The sequence below is a fragment of the Choloepus didactylus genome, chromosome 2, assembly GCF_015220235.1.
Source record: "Choloepus didactylus isolate mChoDid1 chromosome 2, mChoDid1.pri, whole genome shotgun sequence".
Taxonomy (NCBI): Eukaryota; Metazoa; Chordata; class Mammalia; order Pilosa; family Megalonychidae; genus Choloepus; species Choloepus didactylus.
This window is the reverse complement of record NC_051308.1, coordinates 111,462,582-111,478,050: the sequence shown is the minus strand read 5'-3', so window position 1 is coordinate 111,478,050 and position 15,469 is coordinate 111,462,582. Positions and strand designations below refer to the sequence as shown.

Genomic DNA, 15,469 nt, shown 5'->3' with positions numbered 1-15,469 from the left:
CTAATTCTAGCAAGCTCCCCTAAGATTCTGAGTCAATTCACTGAGAGAAAAATGGAAATGAAGGAAGTGGTTTTAAAATGGATTCAGACAGCAGAACTTGAAATGGGACAGAAGTGAGGCAATCTACTGGAGTAGAAGAAGAAAGAGGACAAGAAAGGGAGGCTCTTATTTTGGGATTATGCTAAAGCTGGCTGATTATCTCCCCACTTGCCTCATCACCATTCTAGTCTAGACTGGATAATGAGGATTAGAACTTGCCAGGTTTCTGTTAATAGGGAAGGTAGGACCAACAATAAGACAAATTGTTGAAGCAGACTTCTATCTACCCCTTTGGCACTCATTTCATGTCCTCTCTCCCCTGCCTTCCTACTGGCCAGAGCCCTCAAGCCCATCCTTCCAGCTTTTTTTTTTTTTTTTTCATTTTTATTGAGATTGTTCAGATACCATACAATTATCCAAAGATCCAAAGTATACAATCACTTGCCCCTGGGTACCCTCATACAGCTGTGCATCCATCACACTTAATTTTTGTTCAATTTTTAGAAACTTTTCATTACTCCAGACAAGAAATAAAGTGAAAGATGAAAAAAGAAAAGGAAACTCTAATCCTCCCCTATCCCTAACCAACTCCCCTCAATTGTTGACTCCTAGTATTGATATACTACATTTGTTACTGTTTATGAAAAAATGTTGAAATACTACTAACTGTAGTATGTAGTTTGTAATAGGTATATAGTTCTTCCCTATATGCCCCTCTATTATTAACTTCTAATTGTATTGTCATACATTTGTTCTGGTTCATGGAAGTGATTTCTAGTATTTGTACAGTTGATCATGGACATTGCCCACCATAGGATTCAGTTTTATACATTCCCATCTTTTGACCTCCAACTTTCCTTCTGGTGACATATATGACTCTGAGCTTCCCCTTTCCACCTCATTCACACACCATTCGGCACTGTTATTTATTCTCACATCTTGCTACCAACACCCCTGTTCATTTCCAAACATTTAAGTTCATCCTAATTGAACATTCTGCTCATACTAAGCAACCACTCCCCATTCTTAAGCCTCGTCCTATATCTTGGTACCTTATATTTCATGTCTATGAGTTTACATATTATAATTAATTCCTATCAGTGAGACCCTGCAATAGTTGTCCTTATGTGTCTGGCTTATTTCACTCAGTATATTGCCCTCGAGGTTTTGTCATCAACCCTTTTTTTAAAAATATGGTTTTGTTCACTCACCATACATTCCATCCCAAGTAAATAATCGATGGTTCTCTGCATGGTCATACATTTATGTGTTCACCACCTTCACCACTATCCATATAAGGGCATCTACATTTCTTCTACAAGGCAGGAGGGAGAGTCAAAGAAGGTAGAGAGGCAAAAGAAAGACGAAAAAAAAAATGACAGCTAGGAAGCAGCAAAAGGAAAAATAACCTTAAATCAAAGTAGAATAAAGAATCAGACAATACCACCAATGTCAAGTGTCTAACATGCCTCCCCTATCCCCCCCTCTTATCTGCATTCACCTTGGTATATCACCTTTGTTACATTAAAGGAAGCATAATACAATGATTCTATTAGTTACAGTCTCTAGTTTATACTGATTGCATCCCTCCCCCAATGCCTCCCCATTTTTAACACCTTGCAAGGTTGACATTTGCTTGTTCTCCCTCGTAAAAGAACATATTTGTACATTTTATCACAATTGTTGAATACTCTAGATTTCACCAAGTTACACAGTCCCAGTCTTTATCTTTCCTCCTTTCTTGTGGTGTCTCACATGCTCCCCACCTTCCTCTCTCAACCGTATTCATAGTTATCTTTGTTCAGTGTACTTACATAAACCACGCACTCCTGTCTTCTATCATCCTGTAGTGCTCCCTTTAGTAATTCCTGTAGGGCAGGTGTCTTGTTCACAAAGTCTCTCATTGTCTGCTTGTCAGAAAATATTTTGAGCTCTCCCTCATATTTGAAGGACAGCTTTTCTGGATATAAGATTCTTGGTTGGTGGTTTTTCTCTTTCAGTATCTTAAATATATCACACCACTTCCTTCTTGCCTCCATGGTTTCTGCTGAGAGATCCGCACATAGTCTTATTAAGCTTCCTTTGTATGTAATGGATCGCTTTTCTCTTGCTGCTTTCAGGATTCTCTCTTTGTCTTTGACATTTGATAATCTGATTATTAAGTGTCTTGGCGTAGGCCTATTCATATCTCTTCTGTTTGGAGTACGCTGCGCTTCTTGGATCTGTAATTTTATGTCTTTCATAAGAGATGGGAAATTTTCATTAATTATTTCCTCTATTATTGCTTCTGCCCCCTTTCCCTTCTCTTCTCCTTCTGGGACACCAATGATACATACATTATTGTACTTTGTTTCACCCTTGAGTTCCCGGAGACATTGCTCATATTTTTTCATTCTTTTCTCCATCTGCTCCTTTGCGTGTAGGCTTTCAGGTGTTTTGTTCTCCAGTTCCTGAGTGTTTTCTTCTGCCTCTTGAGATCTGCTGTTGTATGTTTCCATTGTGTCTTTCATCTCTTGTGTTGTGCCTTTCATTTCCATAGATTCTACTAGTAGGTTTTTTGAACTTTTGATTTCTGCCATATATATGCCCAGTGATTCCTTTACAGCCTCTATCTCTTTTGCAATATCTTCTCTAAACTTTTTGATTTGATTTAGCATTAGTTGTTTAAATTCCTGTATCTCAGTTGAAGTGTACGTTTGTTCCTTTGACTGGGCCATAACTTTGTTTTTCTTAGTGTAGGTTGTAATTTTCTGTTGTCTAGGCATGGTTTCCTTGTTTATCCAAATCAGGTTTTCCCAGACCAGAACAGGCTCAGGTCCCAGAGGGAAGAAATATTCAGTATCTGGTTTCCCTGCGGGTGTGTCTTAGAAAATTGCTCCACCCTTTGATGCCTCAGGTCACTGTGCTTTTCTGCCCGGCAGGTGATGCCTGTTAGCCTATAATTCTTGACTGGTGTGAGGGGGTATGGCCGTGTTCCCCCAGGCTCTGGGGTCTGGTTCTGAATGGAAAGGGCCCCACCCCTTTCCTCCTAGAGAAGACAGACCTCCCAGGTGGAGGTCATTAGCATTTCAATGGTCTCTCTCTCTTTGCTTGTGCTGTCTCCATCCTTCCCCAAGTCACAGCCCTGGAAACTGAATATGACTAGGGCTTTCTCCACTGAGCCAAAAAAGAAACAGATAGTTCCCTTCAGACCCAGTCCAAGGTGACCCTCTGGCTCTCCAAGGTCAGTTGTCACCCAAAGCCTCTGTCTGTTTTCTGGGGACGGTACCTGTAGTGAGCAGTTCACACTTCACACTTGCTACTTAAAACCCCAGCTGGAGCTCAGCTGAGCTATATTCACTTGCTGGGAGAGAGCTTCTCTCTGGCACCACGAGGCTTTGCAGCTCGGGCTATGGGGGAAGGGGTCTCACGACTTGGATCCGCAGGTTTTACTCACAGATTTTATGCTGTGTTCTCGGGCATTCCTCCCAATTCAGGTTGGTGCATGATGAGTGGATGGTCTCGTTTGTCCCCCCGCAGTTATTCTGGATTACTTACTAGTTGTTTCTGGTTTTTTGTAGTTGTTCCGGGGGACTACTTAGCTTCCACTCCTCTCTATGCCGCCATCTTCCTTCCAGCTTTCTTGACTCACATATATAGTGTCCCAAGTTCCAAAATCATATTTCCCTCCATTTTCTTTGTGCATAAAAACTTCCATTTTCTTTGTGCAGATCTTAATTGGTTGTCTGGAAGAGAGTCTCATCTTAAAGGATGAGTGGATTATAGTTGTTTAATCCAAGTGAATCTGTAGATGCTCAAGATGGTATTTCCATAGTGCAGGAAATCTATCTTGTAGACATGGAGATAATTCAGTTGCCTATTTCAGTACCCAGTTTGCCTATGCTGGGTCTGAGGGAGGAAAAGAAAATCTTGGCATGGCTCTCAATCATTTCTTCTGCTAGAGGAAGGCATGATGCTTTAGGTAAGAAAATTGGAGGAAGAGAGAAGTAGAACAGAGACCAAAACCTAGGCCACCTCCTTTCAAACTACTATATTTGCTATTCAATGAAAAAAACCCAAATCCCTCTGCAGACCTGTACCAACTAAGTAGTTTCATCTATCCTCGATTTCAAATACAACTAAGTAAGTACTGGGCAGAACCTGACAGATAATCAGGAAAACCCAACCACCAGAGTTGCCTTAGATCCAGGATTTTTAAGAAAGTTTTCAAACAGGTCTTTGCTTTTTCCATATCTTTCCTCTTTTATTTTTATCTGACTCCAGAAATATCCTAATTCTAGTTTCTGTGACCCCTCTGTTCTCTCCAAAGGTCTAACTCTAATTTTTTGTTTTGTTGGGCACTGAGCTGTGACCTACTGGGTACCTTGACCCCAGGTCCCTTCCTAAGATAAAGCCCAGACCTTGGTACTTGTCATTGTTCCCAGATCAACTTGGATAGGTTCCATCAAACTGATGATCAGGTAACAATGCTAGGTAAAGTTTCTCTGTAGCCGCCACCTTTCTTACTCTTAATGTCAACTGCCCATCATTAAGCACAAACATGATTATTATGTTTGTATGTCTGAGTATGTTAAAAGATTATATTACATATTTAATGCCTATGCATATATACATTATCTTCATAATGTGTTACTCATGTAACACTCTCATCTACCCACAAATACAATCATAGTAAAGAAAACATTGCTTTTAAGAGCTCTTTCCAGCAAAGTATATTCAAAATCATGTAGTATTCTCTGAATGCTCAGATTTGGATTCTTCATATGATTTGTAGGTTTCCAGAATTCACAGAACAATAGGAAAAGGAAATAAGTAGTAATGTTGTATAGTTTAGAAAGTGAGTCAGTCAGTCTAAAAATTATGATGAACTAAAATAATTTTAATGTCAAGATTCCTAAGGTAGGAGGATTGTGGAAAGATGGTAGAGTAGAAAGCTCCAGAAATCAGTCTCTCCAACAAAACAACTACTTAACTGGTAGGAACTGTCTGAATCAACTATTTTGGAACTCTGGAGTCTAGTAGAACATTGTGCAACATTCAGGGAATAGCAGAAGAAAGAGGCTGGTAAATTATGGTAAATATTGATGAATTTCACCTTCCCTGAAACGACTACCATCCTGCATTCTCCAACTGCAATGCAGGTAGCAGCAGGGACTACAGCCCAGGTTACTGGTTAACTTGCTGGTGCCAGGATGGGCTGTAGGGACCTAGTCATCCAAAATCTGGGGGTGTGTGGTCTGCTCACTCACATTTTGGCTCAGTGACTTCAGATTGCTGGTGGGGGTGAGGGCAGCCCCCCTCAGGGAAAAGCAGCAGAGGAGTCTTAAAGACTCTTAAAGTACCTCACTCCCTCCCCCTTTCTCTTTTCATTCCCCATTCTGGAGCAAAAATACTTGGGGAAAGTCACAAATTGATGGCTCAACAACAACCCTCAACAACAACAAAAGCTAGCAACCCCAAAGGACTAGAACTATATTTTCAGAGTAATAACAACATAATACTCAGAATGTCCAGTTCTCAACAAAAAATTACAAAACACACAAAGAAACAGGAAAGTATGGACCATTTACAGGGAAAAAAGACTTTGCCAGAAACCATCTCTGTCTAAGTACATATATTGGAACTATTAGTCAAAGACTTTAAATCAAATTATATACATTCAATGAGCTAAAGGAATCCATATACAAAGAACTAAAGGGAATTAGAGAAACATTTTCTGAACAATATAAAGAAAAAAGAAATTATAAAATAGAACCAAACAGAAATTTTGGAGGTGCAAAATACAGTAATTGCAATGAAAACCTCAGATGGATTCAACAACGTATTTGAATGAGCAGAAGAGAGGATCAGTGACCTTAAAGACAAGACTACTGAAATTATACAGTGTGAACAGAAGAAAGAAAAAAATGAAGAAAAATAAACGGAACCTGAGAGACACCACCAAATGTACTGATGCACACATGACTGAAGTCCCAGAAGGACAAGAGAGAGAGAAAGGGGCAGAAAAAGTATCTGAAGAAATAATGGCTGAAAACTTCCCAAATCTGATGAAAGATATGGATTTACACATCTAGGAAGCTCAACTGAATTCCTAGCAGGATAGACTCTAATCGATCTACACCAAGAAACATTAGCATGAAATTGTCAAAATCCAAAGACAGAGTATTTTGAAAGCAGCAAGAGAGAAACAACTTGTCACATACAAGTGATCCCCACTAAGATTAACAGCACATTTCTCATCAGAAACCATGGTGGTCAGAAGACAGTAGGATGGTATATGTAATGTCTTTAAAGAAAAGAACTGTCAACAAAGAATTTTATGTCTGACAAAAATTACCTTTTAAAAATGAAGGATACCTCTTAGGTTTTCATGTATTGGAATAGCTAGAAGTAAATACCTGAAACTACCAAACTCCAACCCAGCAGTCTGTACTCCTAAAGACAATTATATAATAATGTAGATTACAAGGGGTGACAGTGTGATTGTGAAGACCTTGTGGATCACACCCCCTTTATCTAGTGTATGGAAGAGTAGAAAAATGGGGATAAAAACTAAAGGACAAATGGGGTGGGATGGGGGGATGGTTTTGGTGTTCTTTTTTCACTTTTATTTTTTATTCTTGTTCTGGTCCTTTCTGATGTAAGGAAAATGTTCAGAGATAGATTGTGGTGATGAACGCATAACTATGTTATCATACTGTGGACAGTGGATTGTATACCATGGATGATTGTATGGTGTGTGAATGTATTTCAATAAAACTGAATTTAATTAAAAAAAAAAAGAAAAGAAAAAAAAATGAAGGAGAAATTAAGTTATTTACAGATCAACAAAAGCTGAAAGAGTTCATTACCAGAAGACCTACTCTCCAAGAAATGCTAAATGCTAAAGGGAGTCCTTCAGGCTGAAATAAAAGGACACTAGACAGTAACTCAAGGCCATAAGAAGAAATAAAGGACATTGGTAACAGTAACTACATAGGTAAATGTAAAATCCTGTATATTGTACTTTGGGTTTGTAGCTTCTTTTTCCCTCCTATATAACTTAAGAGACAAAAATGTAAAAAAAAAAAATAATTAAAAACTAGGTCAGTGGGCAGTGTACAAAGACGTTATCTGAGACAATAAAGGGAGAGGGATCGAGATATATTTAATACCAACTAGGTTAGCACTAGTCAAACTAGGTTGTTATTAGTTTTAGATGTTAATTGTAATTACAAAGGTAACCCCTAAGAAAATAATGAAAATATGTAGAGAAAAAGAAAAGAGAATCACAATGGTACACCACAAAAAGCAATTAAATTTTTAAAAGGGCAGCTACAGAGTAACTGAGGAACAAGAATCATACACCACATATAGAAAACAAATGGCTGAATGACAGAAGTAAACCCTTCCTTTTCAGTTATTATCTTAAATGACAATGGATTAAACTCCCCTATTAAAAGGCAGAGATTGGCAGATTGGATAAAAAAGCATGATCTATAAGCTATTTTCAAGAGATTCACTTTAGGTACCAAGACACAAAGAGGTGGAAGGTAAAGGGTGGAAAAAGATATTCCATGCAAACAGTAATCAAAAGAGAGCTAGAGTGGCTATATTATTGACAGACAAAATAGAGTTTAAGTAAAAAAAAGACACAAAGAAGGATATTATATATTGATAAAAGTTTCAATCCAGCAAGAAGATATAATAACTATAAACATATATGTACCTCAAAACAGAGCTCCCAAATATATGAAGCAAAAATGGCCATAATTGAAGGGAGAAGTAGACAGTTCTTCAGTAATAGTTGGGTAATTCATATATCACTTTCATTAACTGATAGAATATCTAAGCAGAAGATCAATAAGAAAATAGAGGACTTGAACAACACTATTAACCAATTAGACATAATGGACTTATATGTAATACTCCACCCAACATCAGCAGAATACACATTCTTCTCAAGTGCATATGTAACATTTTCTAGGGTAGACCACATCAAATCTTAACAAATTTGAAAATATTGAAATCATACAAAGTATATTCTTGGATCACATGGTATAAAGCTAGAAATCAACAACAGAAGGAAAACTGAAGATTTACAAATATGTGGAAATTAACATGCTATTAAACAACCAATAGGTCAAAGAAGAATTCACATGGGAAATCAGGAAAATCTTGAGACGAATGAAAACAAAAACACAATATGCCAAAACTTATGTGATGCAGTGAAGGCAGTGCTCAGAGGGAAATTTATAGCTCTATATGCCTACATTAAAAAAGAAGAAAGATCACAAATAAATAATCTAACCTCACACCTAAAGAAACAAGAACAAGAAGATCGAACTAAACCCAAAAATTAGCAGAAATAAGGAAATAGTAAAGATTAGAGCAGAAGTAAATGAAATAGAGACTAGAAAAGCAATAGAGAGAATCAACAAAACCAAATTTTTTTTTAAATTATCTATAAAATTGACAAATCATTAGCCAGACAAAGAAAATAAGAGAGAGGACCCAAATAGCTAAAATCAAGAATGAAAGTGGGACATTAATACCTACCTTATAGAAATAAAAAGGATCATAAGAAGGAACTATGAACAATTATATGCTGACAAATTAGAAATCCTGGATGAAATGGACAAATTCCTTGAAACATACAAATTACCTATTCTGATAAAAAAGAAATAGAAAATCTCAACACACCTATAACAAGGAAAGAGATTGAATCAGCAATAAAAAACAAACAAACCTCTCAACAAAGAAGAGTCAAGGACCAGATGGTTTCACTGCTGAATCCTGCCAAACATTTAAAGAAGATTTAACAACTATCCTTTGGAAGAAAAAAGTCTTTAAAAAGAAATAGAAGAGGAGGGATTACTTCCTAACTCATTCTATGAGGTGAGCATTAGCCTGATACCAAAATAAGATAAAGACAGCACATGAAAAGAAAATTATAGACCAATAACCCTTATGAATATAGATGCAAAATCCTCAGCAAACCAAATACTATAGTATATTAAAAGGAGTATAAACCGTGACCAAGAAGGAATGAAAGGATAGTTCAACAAAAGAAAATCAATAAATGTAATATACCACATTAACAGAATGAAGAAAAAAAGACAATCATTTCAATTGATGGAGAAAAGGCAATTGACAAAATCCAACATCCTTTCATGATAAAAACACTCAGAAAACCAGGAATAGAAGGGAACTTTCACAACCTGATAAGGAGCATTTATGAGAAAACCCACAAAAAATATCTTAATGGTGAAAGATGAAAGCTTTCTGCTAAGATCAGGAATAAGACAAGGATGCCTGCTGTCACCACTGTTATTTAACATTGTACTGGAAAGTTCCAGGCAGAGCTATCAGCTAAAAGAAAGAAAGAAAAGGCATCCATACTGGAAAGGAAGAAGTCAAATTATCCCTATTTGCAGATGACATGATCTACATATAGAAAATCCCAAAGAGGCTACAAGAATGCTACTAGAAATAATAAATGAATTCAGCAAAATTGCTGTATAGAAGTTAAACATGCAAAAATCAGTTGGGTTCCTATACATCAGTAATGAAAAATTTGAAAAGGAAATTAAGAAAACAATTCCATTTACAATAGCATCTAAAAGATTAAAATATCTAGGAATAAATTTAACCAAGTAGGTGAAAGATTTGCACACTGAAAACTACAAAACATTGCTAAAAGAAATTAAAGATAACCTAAATAAATGTTCATTGGAAACAAATTGGAATTGTTAATAATAACAAATTCAATGCAATCCCTATCAAAATTCCAGCAGCCTTTTTTGTAGAAATGAAAAAGGTTATCCTCAGATTCATAAGGAATTGCAAGGGCCCCTGAACAGACAAAAAACATCTTGAAAAAAGACCAAAACTGGAGCACTCATACCTTCTGATTTCAAAACTTACTACAGAGCTACAGTAGTTAAAACAGTATGGTACTGATATAAACATAGACATATAGAACAATGAATAGAATTCTGAGTCCAGAGATAAATCCAAGTATCTAACCTGTTGATTTTCAATGAGGCTGCCAATTCCATTCAATGGGGAAAGAATAGTCTTTTCAACAAATGGTGCTGGAACAACTGGAAATCCACATGGAAAAAGAAAAAAATGAACGTGGACCCCTGTTTCTCACCATATAAAAAAATTAACTAAAAATGACTCAAAAACTGAAATATAAGAGCTAATACTGTAAAACTCTTACAAGAAAACATAGGAAAATATCTTCAGCACCTTGTAATAGGCGATGAATTTTTCGAGTTTACACCAAAAGCATGAGCAATAAAAGAAAAAAATAGATAAAATGGACTTCACCAAAATTTAAAACTTTTGCGTATCAAAGGAAATTATTATGAAAGTGAAAACCTACAGAATGGGAGAAAATATTTGGAAACCATTCTTATGATAAGGAGTTAATATCCAGAGTATATAAAGAACTCCTACAGCTCAACAACAAAAAGACAAACAATGCAATTTAAAAATGGGCCAAGGATTTGAATAGACAGTTCTCCAAAGAAGATATTCAAATGTATGAAAAGATATGTAAAAGACTATATGTTTCATACAGTAAGTGTACAAAAAGATGCTCAATATCACTAGCCATTAGAGAAATGCAAATTAAAACTATGAGATACTACTTCACACCCACTCAGATAACTATTATTAAAAAAAACTGACACTAGCAAGTATGAGGCTGTGGAGAGATAGGAACCCATGTACACTGTTGGTAGGAATGTAAAATGGTGCAGTCACTGTGGAAAACAGTTGGTGGTTCCTCAGAAAGTTAAAAATAGAATTACTATATGACCCAGCAATTCCACTCCTAGGCATAGACCGTAAAGAACTGAAAGTGGTGACTTAGACAGATATTTGTACACTAATGTTCACAGCAGCACAACAGCTAAAAGGTGGAAGCAACCCAAGTGTCAGTCAATGGATGAATGGATAAACAAAAGGTGATATATATACATACAATGGAATATTATTCATTTGTAAAAAGAAGTGAAGTGCTGGTACATGCTACAACATGGATGAACCTTGAAGACTCACGTTGAGTGAAATATGCCAGGTACAAAAGGACAAATATTGTATGATTTCTCTTATATGAAATACATAAGCAAATTCACAGAGAGAGAAAGCAGAATAGTGCTTATAAGGGATGAGGATCAGAGGGAATGGGGAGTTATTGATAAATGAATATGAGTTTTATTTTAGATGATGAAAATAGTCTAGAAATAATGCTGAAAGTTACACACTACTGAGAGTGTATTTAATATCAAAGAATTATCTACTTCAAATGGTTAAAATGATTTTTGTTATGTATTTTTACCACAACTAATCATTTTTTAAAAGTTGAAGATCCCTAAGGTTATATAATAAACAGAAAAATTTATACCTCTGAATGCCTGGGCACTAGATCCAATACATCTCGTTTGCTCATGGACCAGTGGAATGTGAGCCCAGGGTTGGCACTGCTGAAGGAGAAAGGGGTCTGGGTACTGGTCACTCCCATGACATAAACTGGCATCTGAAAAGAAAAAGTGGTATTATGCTATATATTCCAAGCAGGAATTATCATTGTAATGATCCCAGAAAAGAGCCCTCATACTGACCTCAGTAGCTGTGATGAGTCGAGTTGCAGCTGCAAGGATCCTAACAGCCCTTAGCTGAACAACTTCAATCTGCACTTCATCCTGCTCAAGAGGGTGGAGAGCTAACTTAGGCTAAGAGAAAGTGTCTGTGGGGTGGACAGAGATGCTTATGATAACCAGCTTGTTTGTTGTTGCTTTTGGCATTCAACAAAAAGCTTATGCCATAGATATGTTCTCGTTTTTGTTCTTTAAATAATTCCTTAAGGTTAGGGACTATGTCTTACAGCAATGCCAGGTATTCTTTGGGTTTTTCATTAAAGATTACATACTTTCCATGCTGGTTAAGGGAATGCCAGGTAAGGGAGACTAAAAGGGTTTTCCTGGACTGCTGACACCTTCTTCATACCCTCATCACCACCCACCTCCAATATGGTTCCCAGAAGGAAGACGAGAAGTGGAGCAGAACAAACCAACCAATACCTGGGAAAACACAATGACTTTGCCAGTATCTTCATTTACTGTCTGGATAGTACCATGGACCACAGCTGTGCCAACCATCTTCCCTGTAACTTGCCCCCTCCTATTAACAACAGCCACAGTCTGATTACTAATGGAGAAGTGAATGATAGATTGGGGCTGGGGGCCACCTTCGGACATTACCTGGAATTTAAACATAAACAGTGAATGCCTGGGGCATGGGAAGAAGTCATATATCTTTTCCCAACAGTTTGTCCAAGCAACTTGGCTTCTTCATCTTCCCCCACTTCCCGACCAGTATATCCCACATCAAATCAAATGCAGAGGAAATGGAAAGTCACAAATTATCCAAGGGATTCCAAGATGTAGTTTATACCATGTACATCAAAGATCAGGGAAAATTCTAATTTTCTTCTTAGTCAGATCCTGTTGTACTTGACTAGGAGTAGACAAAAGGAGGCCAACAGGATGTGTATGTGTGTGTGTGTGTGTGTGTGTGTGTGTAGTGTGTGTGTATGTTTTGGAAGGGGGCAGAGGTGAGATTAGAAAAGTGAATCTTATTTCTCTGCCTTTAAGATCACCTGCATCATGTTGGTTGGAATCAGTGTCATTTTCTCTGGTACAAGCCTGAATGGAGGAAACACCTTGAAGGAGAAAGACAAAAGGACAATAATGACTAACTGGAGTCAATTATGTAACAAATGATCAGGCAGTTTTTTCCTAAGGAAAAGTTCTGATTATGTACAAAGAAATTATACACAAAGATATGTATTTTGATTTTATTTCTAAGTAAAGATTTTATTTTAAATAATAAAAAAAATGTAAATGACTTAAGTGGGAATGCTTAAATAAATTATTATATATCCACTCAATGGAATAAAAGTGGCCATTAAAATTATGTTTACAATTAACTTTCTTTTTTAAAAGCAATTTTATTGAGATATATTCACACACTATGAGATATATTCACACACTATAATAATCCATCCAAAGTATACAATGTCTCAGAATATCATCATATAAGTTGTGCATTTATTGCCACAATCAATTTTCGAACATTTTCATTACTCCAAAATAAAGAAAAAATAAAAAAGAACACTCAAACCATCCCATCCCCTATCCTCCCCTACTATTTATATATATGTCATTATATGTCATTATCTTATTACTCATTTGCGCATACGGTTGGTAAAGGTAGTGTCAGTCACAAGATTTTCACACTCGCACAGTCACATGATAAAAGCTATATAGTTATACAATTATCATCAAGAATCAATAGTTAACTTTCTCTTTCCCTTTTTTTCAAACATGTAAAAGTAGAGAGAATGGTCTAATGAACTCTCAGGTACCTATTACCCAGCTTCAATAATTATCAATGCATGAGCAATAATTAACTTTTAATGGCATAAGAAAATACTTCTAATATAAGACAAAGGTGAAAAAAAAGAAGTAGGATTCATCCACATTAAAGTGAGTAAAATGAGCATATAAAAAAAAATGAAGGAAATACACCAAAATCTTAATAATGGTCGCTTTTCAGTAGTGAAATTATAGGTAATTTTCATTCTGCATCTTTACCCCTTTTTGTACTTTTGAACTTTTCTACAGGAGGCATGTATTATTATAGAGAAAACAAAAGCCAAAAACAATTTATTTATTAGAGGAAGAGTTAGACAACTATCAAAAAAATCAAATGGTTTTAAACATGGGAAATTAAATAGAAAAAGATAAATAATGCTAACTAAGATGAAGCACAAATTTTGGATGAGATAATTTCCTTACTTCAATTTGACGAGGAGCTGATGTGAATTTTCTCCCCATTTTGTCCCTGGCAATAGCCACAAGTGTGGTTTGCCCAATGGTGACAGCTCGAAGGATATAATTTTCAGAGTATTCATCCTGTTCCTCCATCAGCCTGCAAAGACCCATGTGTTTTCAGGTGAAAAAATTTGATTTTGAGAGTAGCCAATTATGCATTTTTCCAAGATTCTTAACATTTTCTTTTCACTTCAACTCTGGTTAGAGAGAGCTGCCAGAAATAAATTTCCAAAGTCAAAATAAATTTCATGGTAATGGCAGGAAGCTCTTGGGAGCAAAAGTTCATTCTAAGGTTCCAAAGGAATAAAGGTAATAAAAATATAGTCTGGCAAAATTGCAAATATTAAATTATCTTGGAATTCCTGCATTTCCTCTATCAAAGAGGGGAATACCAATATTTCTGCTTGTAAGCAGGTTTTTGGAGGTCTTCTAGCCTGAAACACCCCTAAAGGATATCAACCAAGGAGAAGTTTCAAAAAAACAGACGAGATACACAATTTCAGCTCCAAATCAAAAAAGCTGAACATGGGAAGAGAGTGTGAACTGAAAGGTACCATGACAAAAAAGGAAAGGAGAAAATGTGAAGTAACCTAAGGGAAAGCTGACCAGGCTACCATAGGGAAATTCTCATGATACTAAGTCTACAGAGGAAGACATATTAAAATGGTACTCACGTCAGGGTGACAATGGCAGAAGCCAACTGCAATTTGAGCTCCATGTTTTTGAAGTATTTATTTTGGAATGGGCGTTTGGAAGAGCCAAGAACCCTCACAGTCACTAACACAGTTTTACCTATCTCAACCTAGTAGTTTAAAAAAAAATGGTAGATTTTAATAGAGGTGACTCATTCACCAAGGATAGTCTAACTCTTAGAGGGCAAACTTTTTTGTTGTTTATGCTAAATATTCCTGAACAGCCTTTGATCAAATAAGCCTAATCTATGTGTACTATTTTTAAGTTGTTCTTTAATACTCTCTTTATCTTCATCATGTTTAATGTTAGAATGTTAGATTTTTAAGGGCAGGTTAATTCTAGAAACACCACCAGAAGTCCTGATACACATACACAGTAGCTGGGCAGAGACTATATTAAGTTATGCTAGGGATGTGAGAATAAGGCCTGCTTCATTTATGAGGTAAAGCAAACATTTCTCACCTTATCAATCAGATCGAGCTCCAACTCTTGTATGTCTGACACCCTGAGATGAGCCATTGCTGGATCCAAGAAAGCCAAGCACAGATCATAGACTTCCAAAGTGAGAAATCCAGGATGTACTGGAACTAACTAGAAGGAAGAAGATCGTAGCTGGGTAAAGAAGCAAACATGCTCCAGGCATAATCACAGCAACTATTTTCACCCAAAGAGGAAAATACAGCATCTTAATTCTTTTGTGATGTGAACTCTCAGAGGTCATATTACATGTTTAAGCATATTGTAATAGGCACCTTTAACATGTAATGTTTCAGGTCACGGCAAAATATGTACCTTCAACAATACTAACTTATAAAGAACAAAGTTGGAATCGATTGAATTCCAGCAGA

General features: G+C 36.4%; 1 protein-coding gene across 1 annotated transcript in view; it reads right to left on the bottom strand.

Moving 5' to 3' along the window:
• Window positions 1–15,469, bottom strand: part of NUP210L (nucleoporin 210 like) — a 198,872-nt gene that overhangs the window by 40,348 nt on the left and 143,055 nt on the right. Inside the window, exons 19-25 of the mRNA XM_037825901.1 lie at window positions 15,084–15,212; window positions 14,603–14,730; window positions 13,893–14,025; window positions 12,692–12,754; window positions 12,114–12,293; window positions 11,655–11,735; window positions 11,438–11,569 (exon numbers count right to left, since the gene is read on the bottom strand). Coding sequence (XP_037681829.1) covers window positions 11,438–11,569; window positions 11,655–11,735; window positions 12,114–12,293; window positions 12,692–12,754; window positions 13,893–14,025; window positions 14,603–14,730; window positions 15,084–15,212 — 846 coding nt within the window. The remainder of the gene's footprint in view (window positions 1–11,437; window positions 11,570–11,654; window positions 11,736–12,113; window positions 12,294–12,691; window positions 12,755–13,892; window positions 14,026–14,602; window positions 14,731–15,083; window positions 15,213–15,469) is intronic.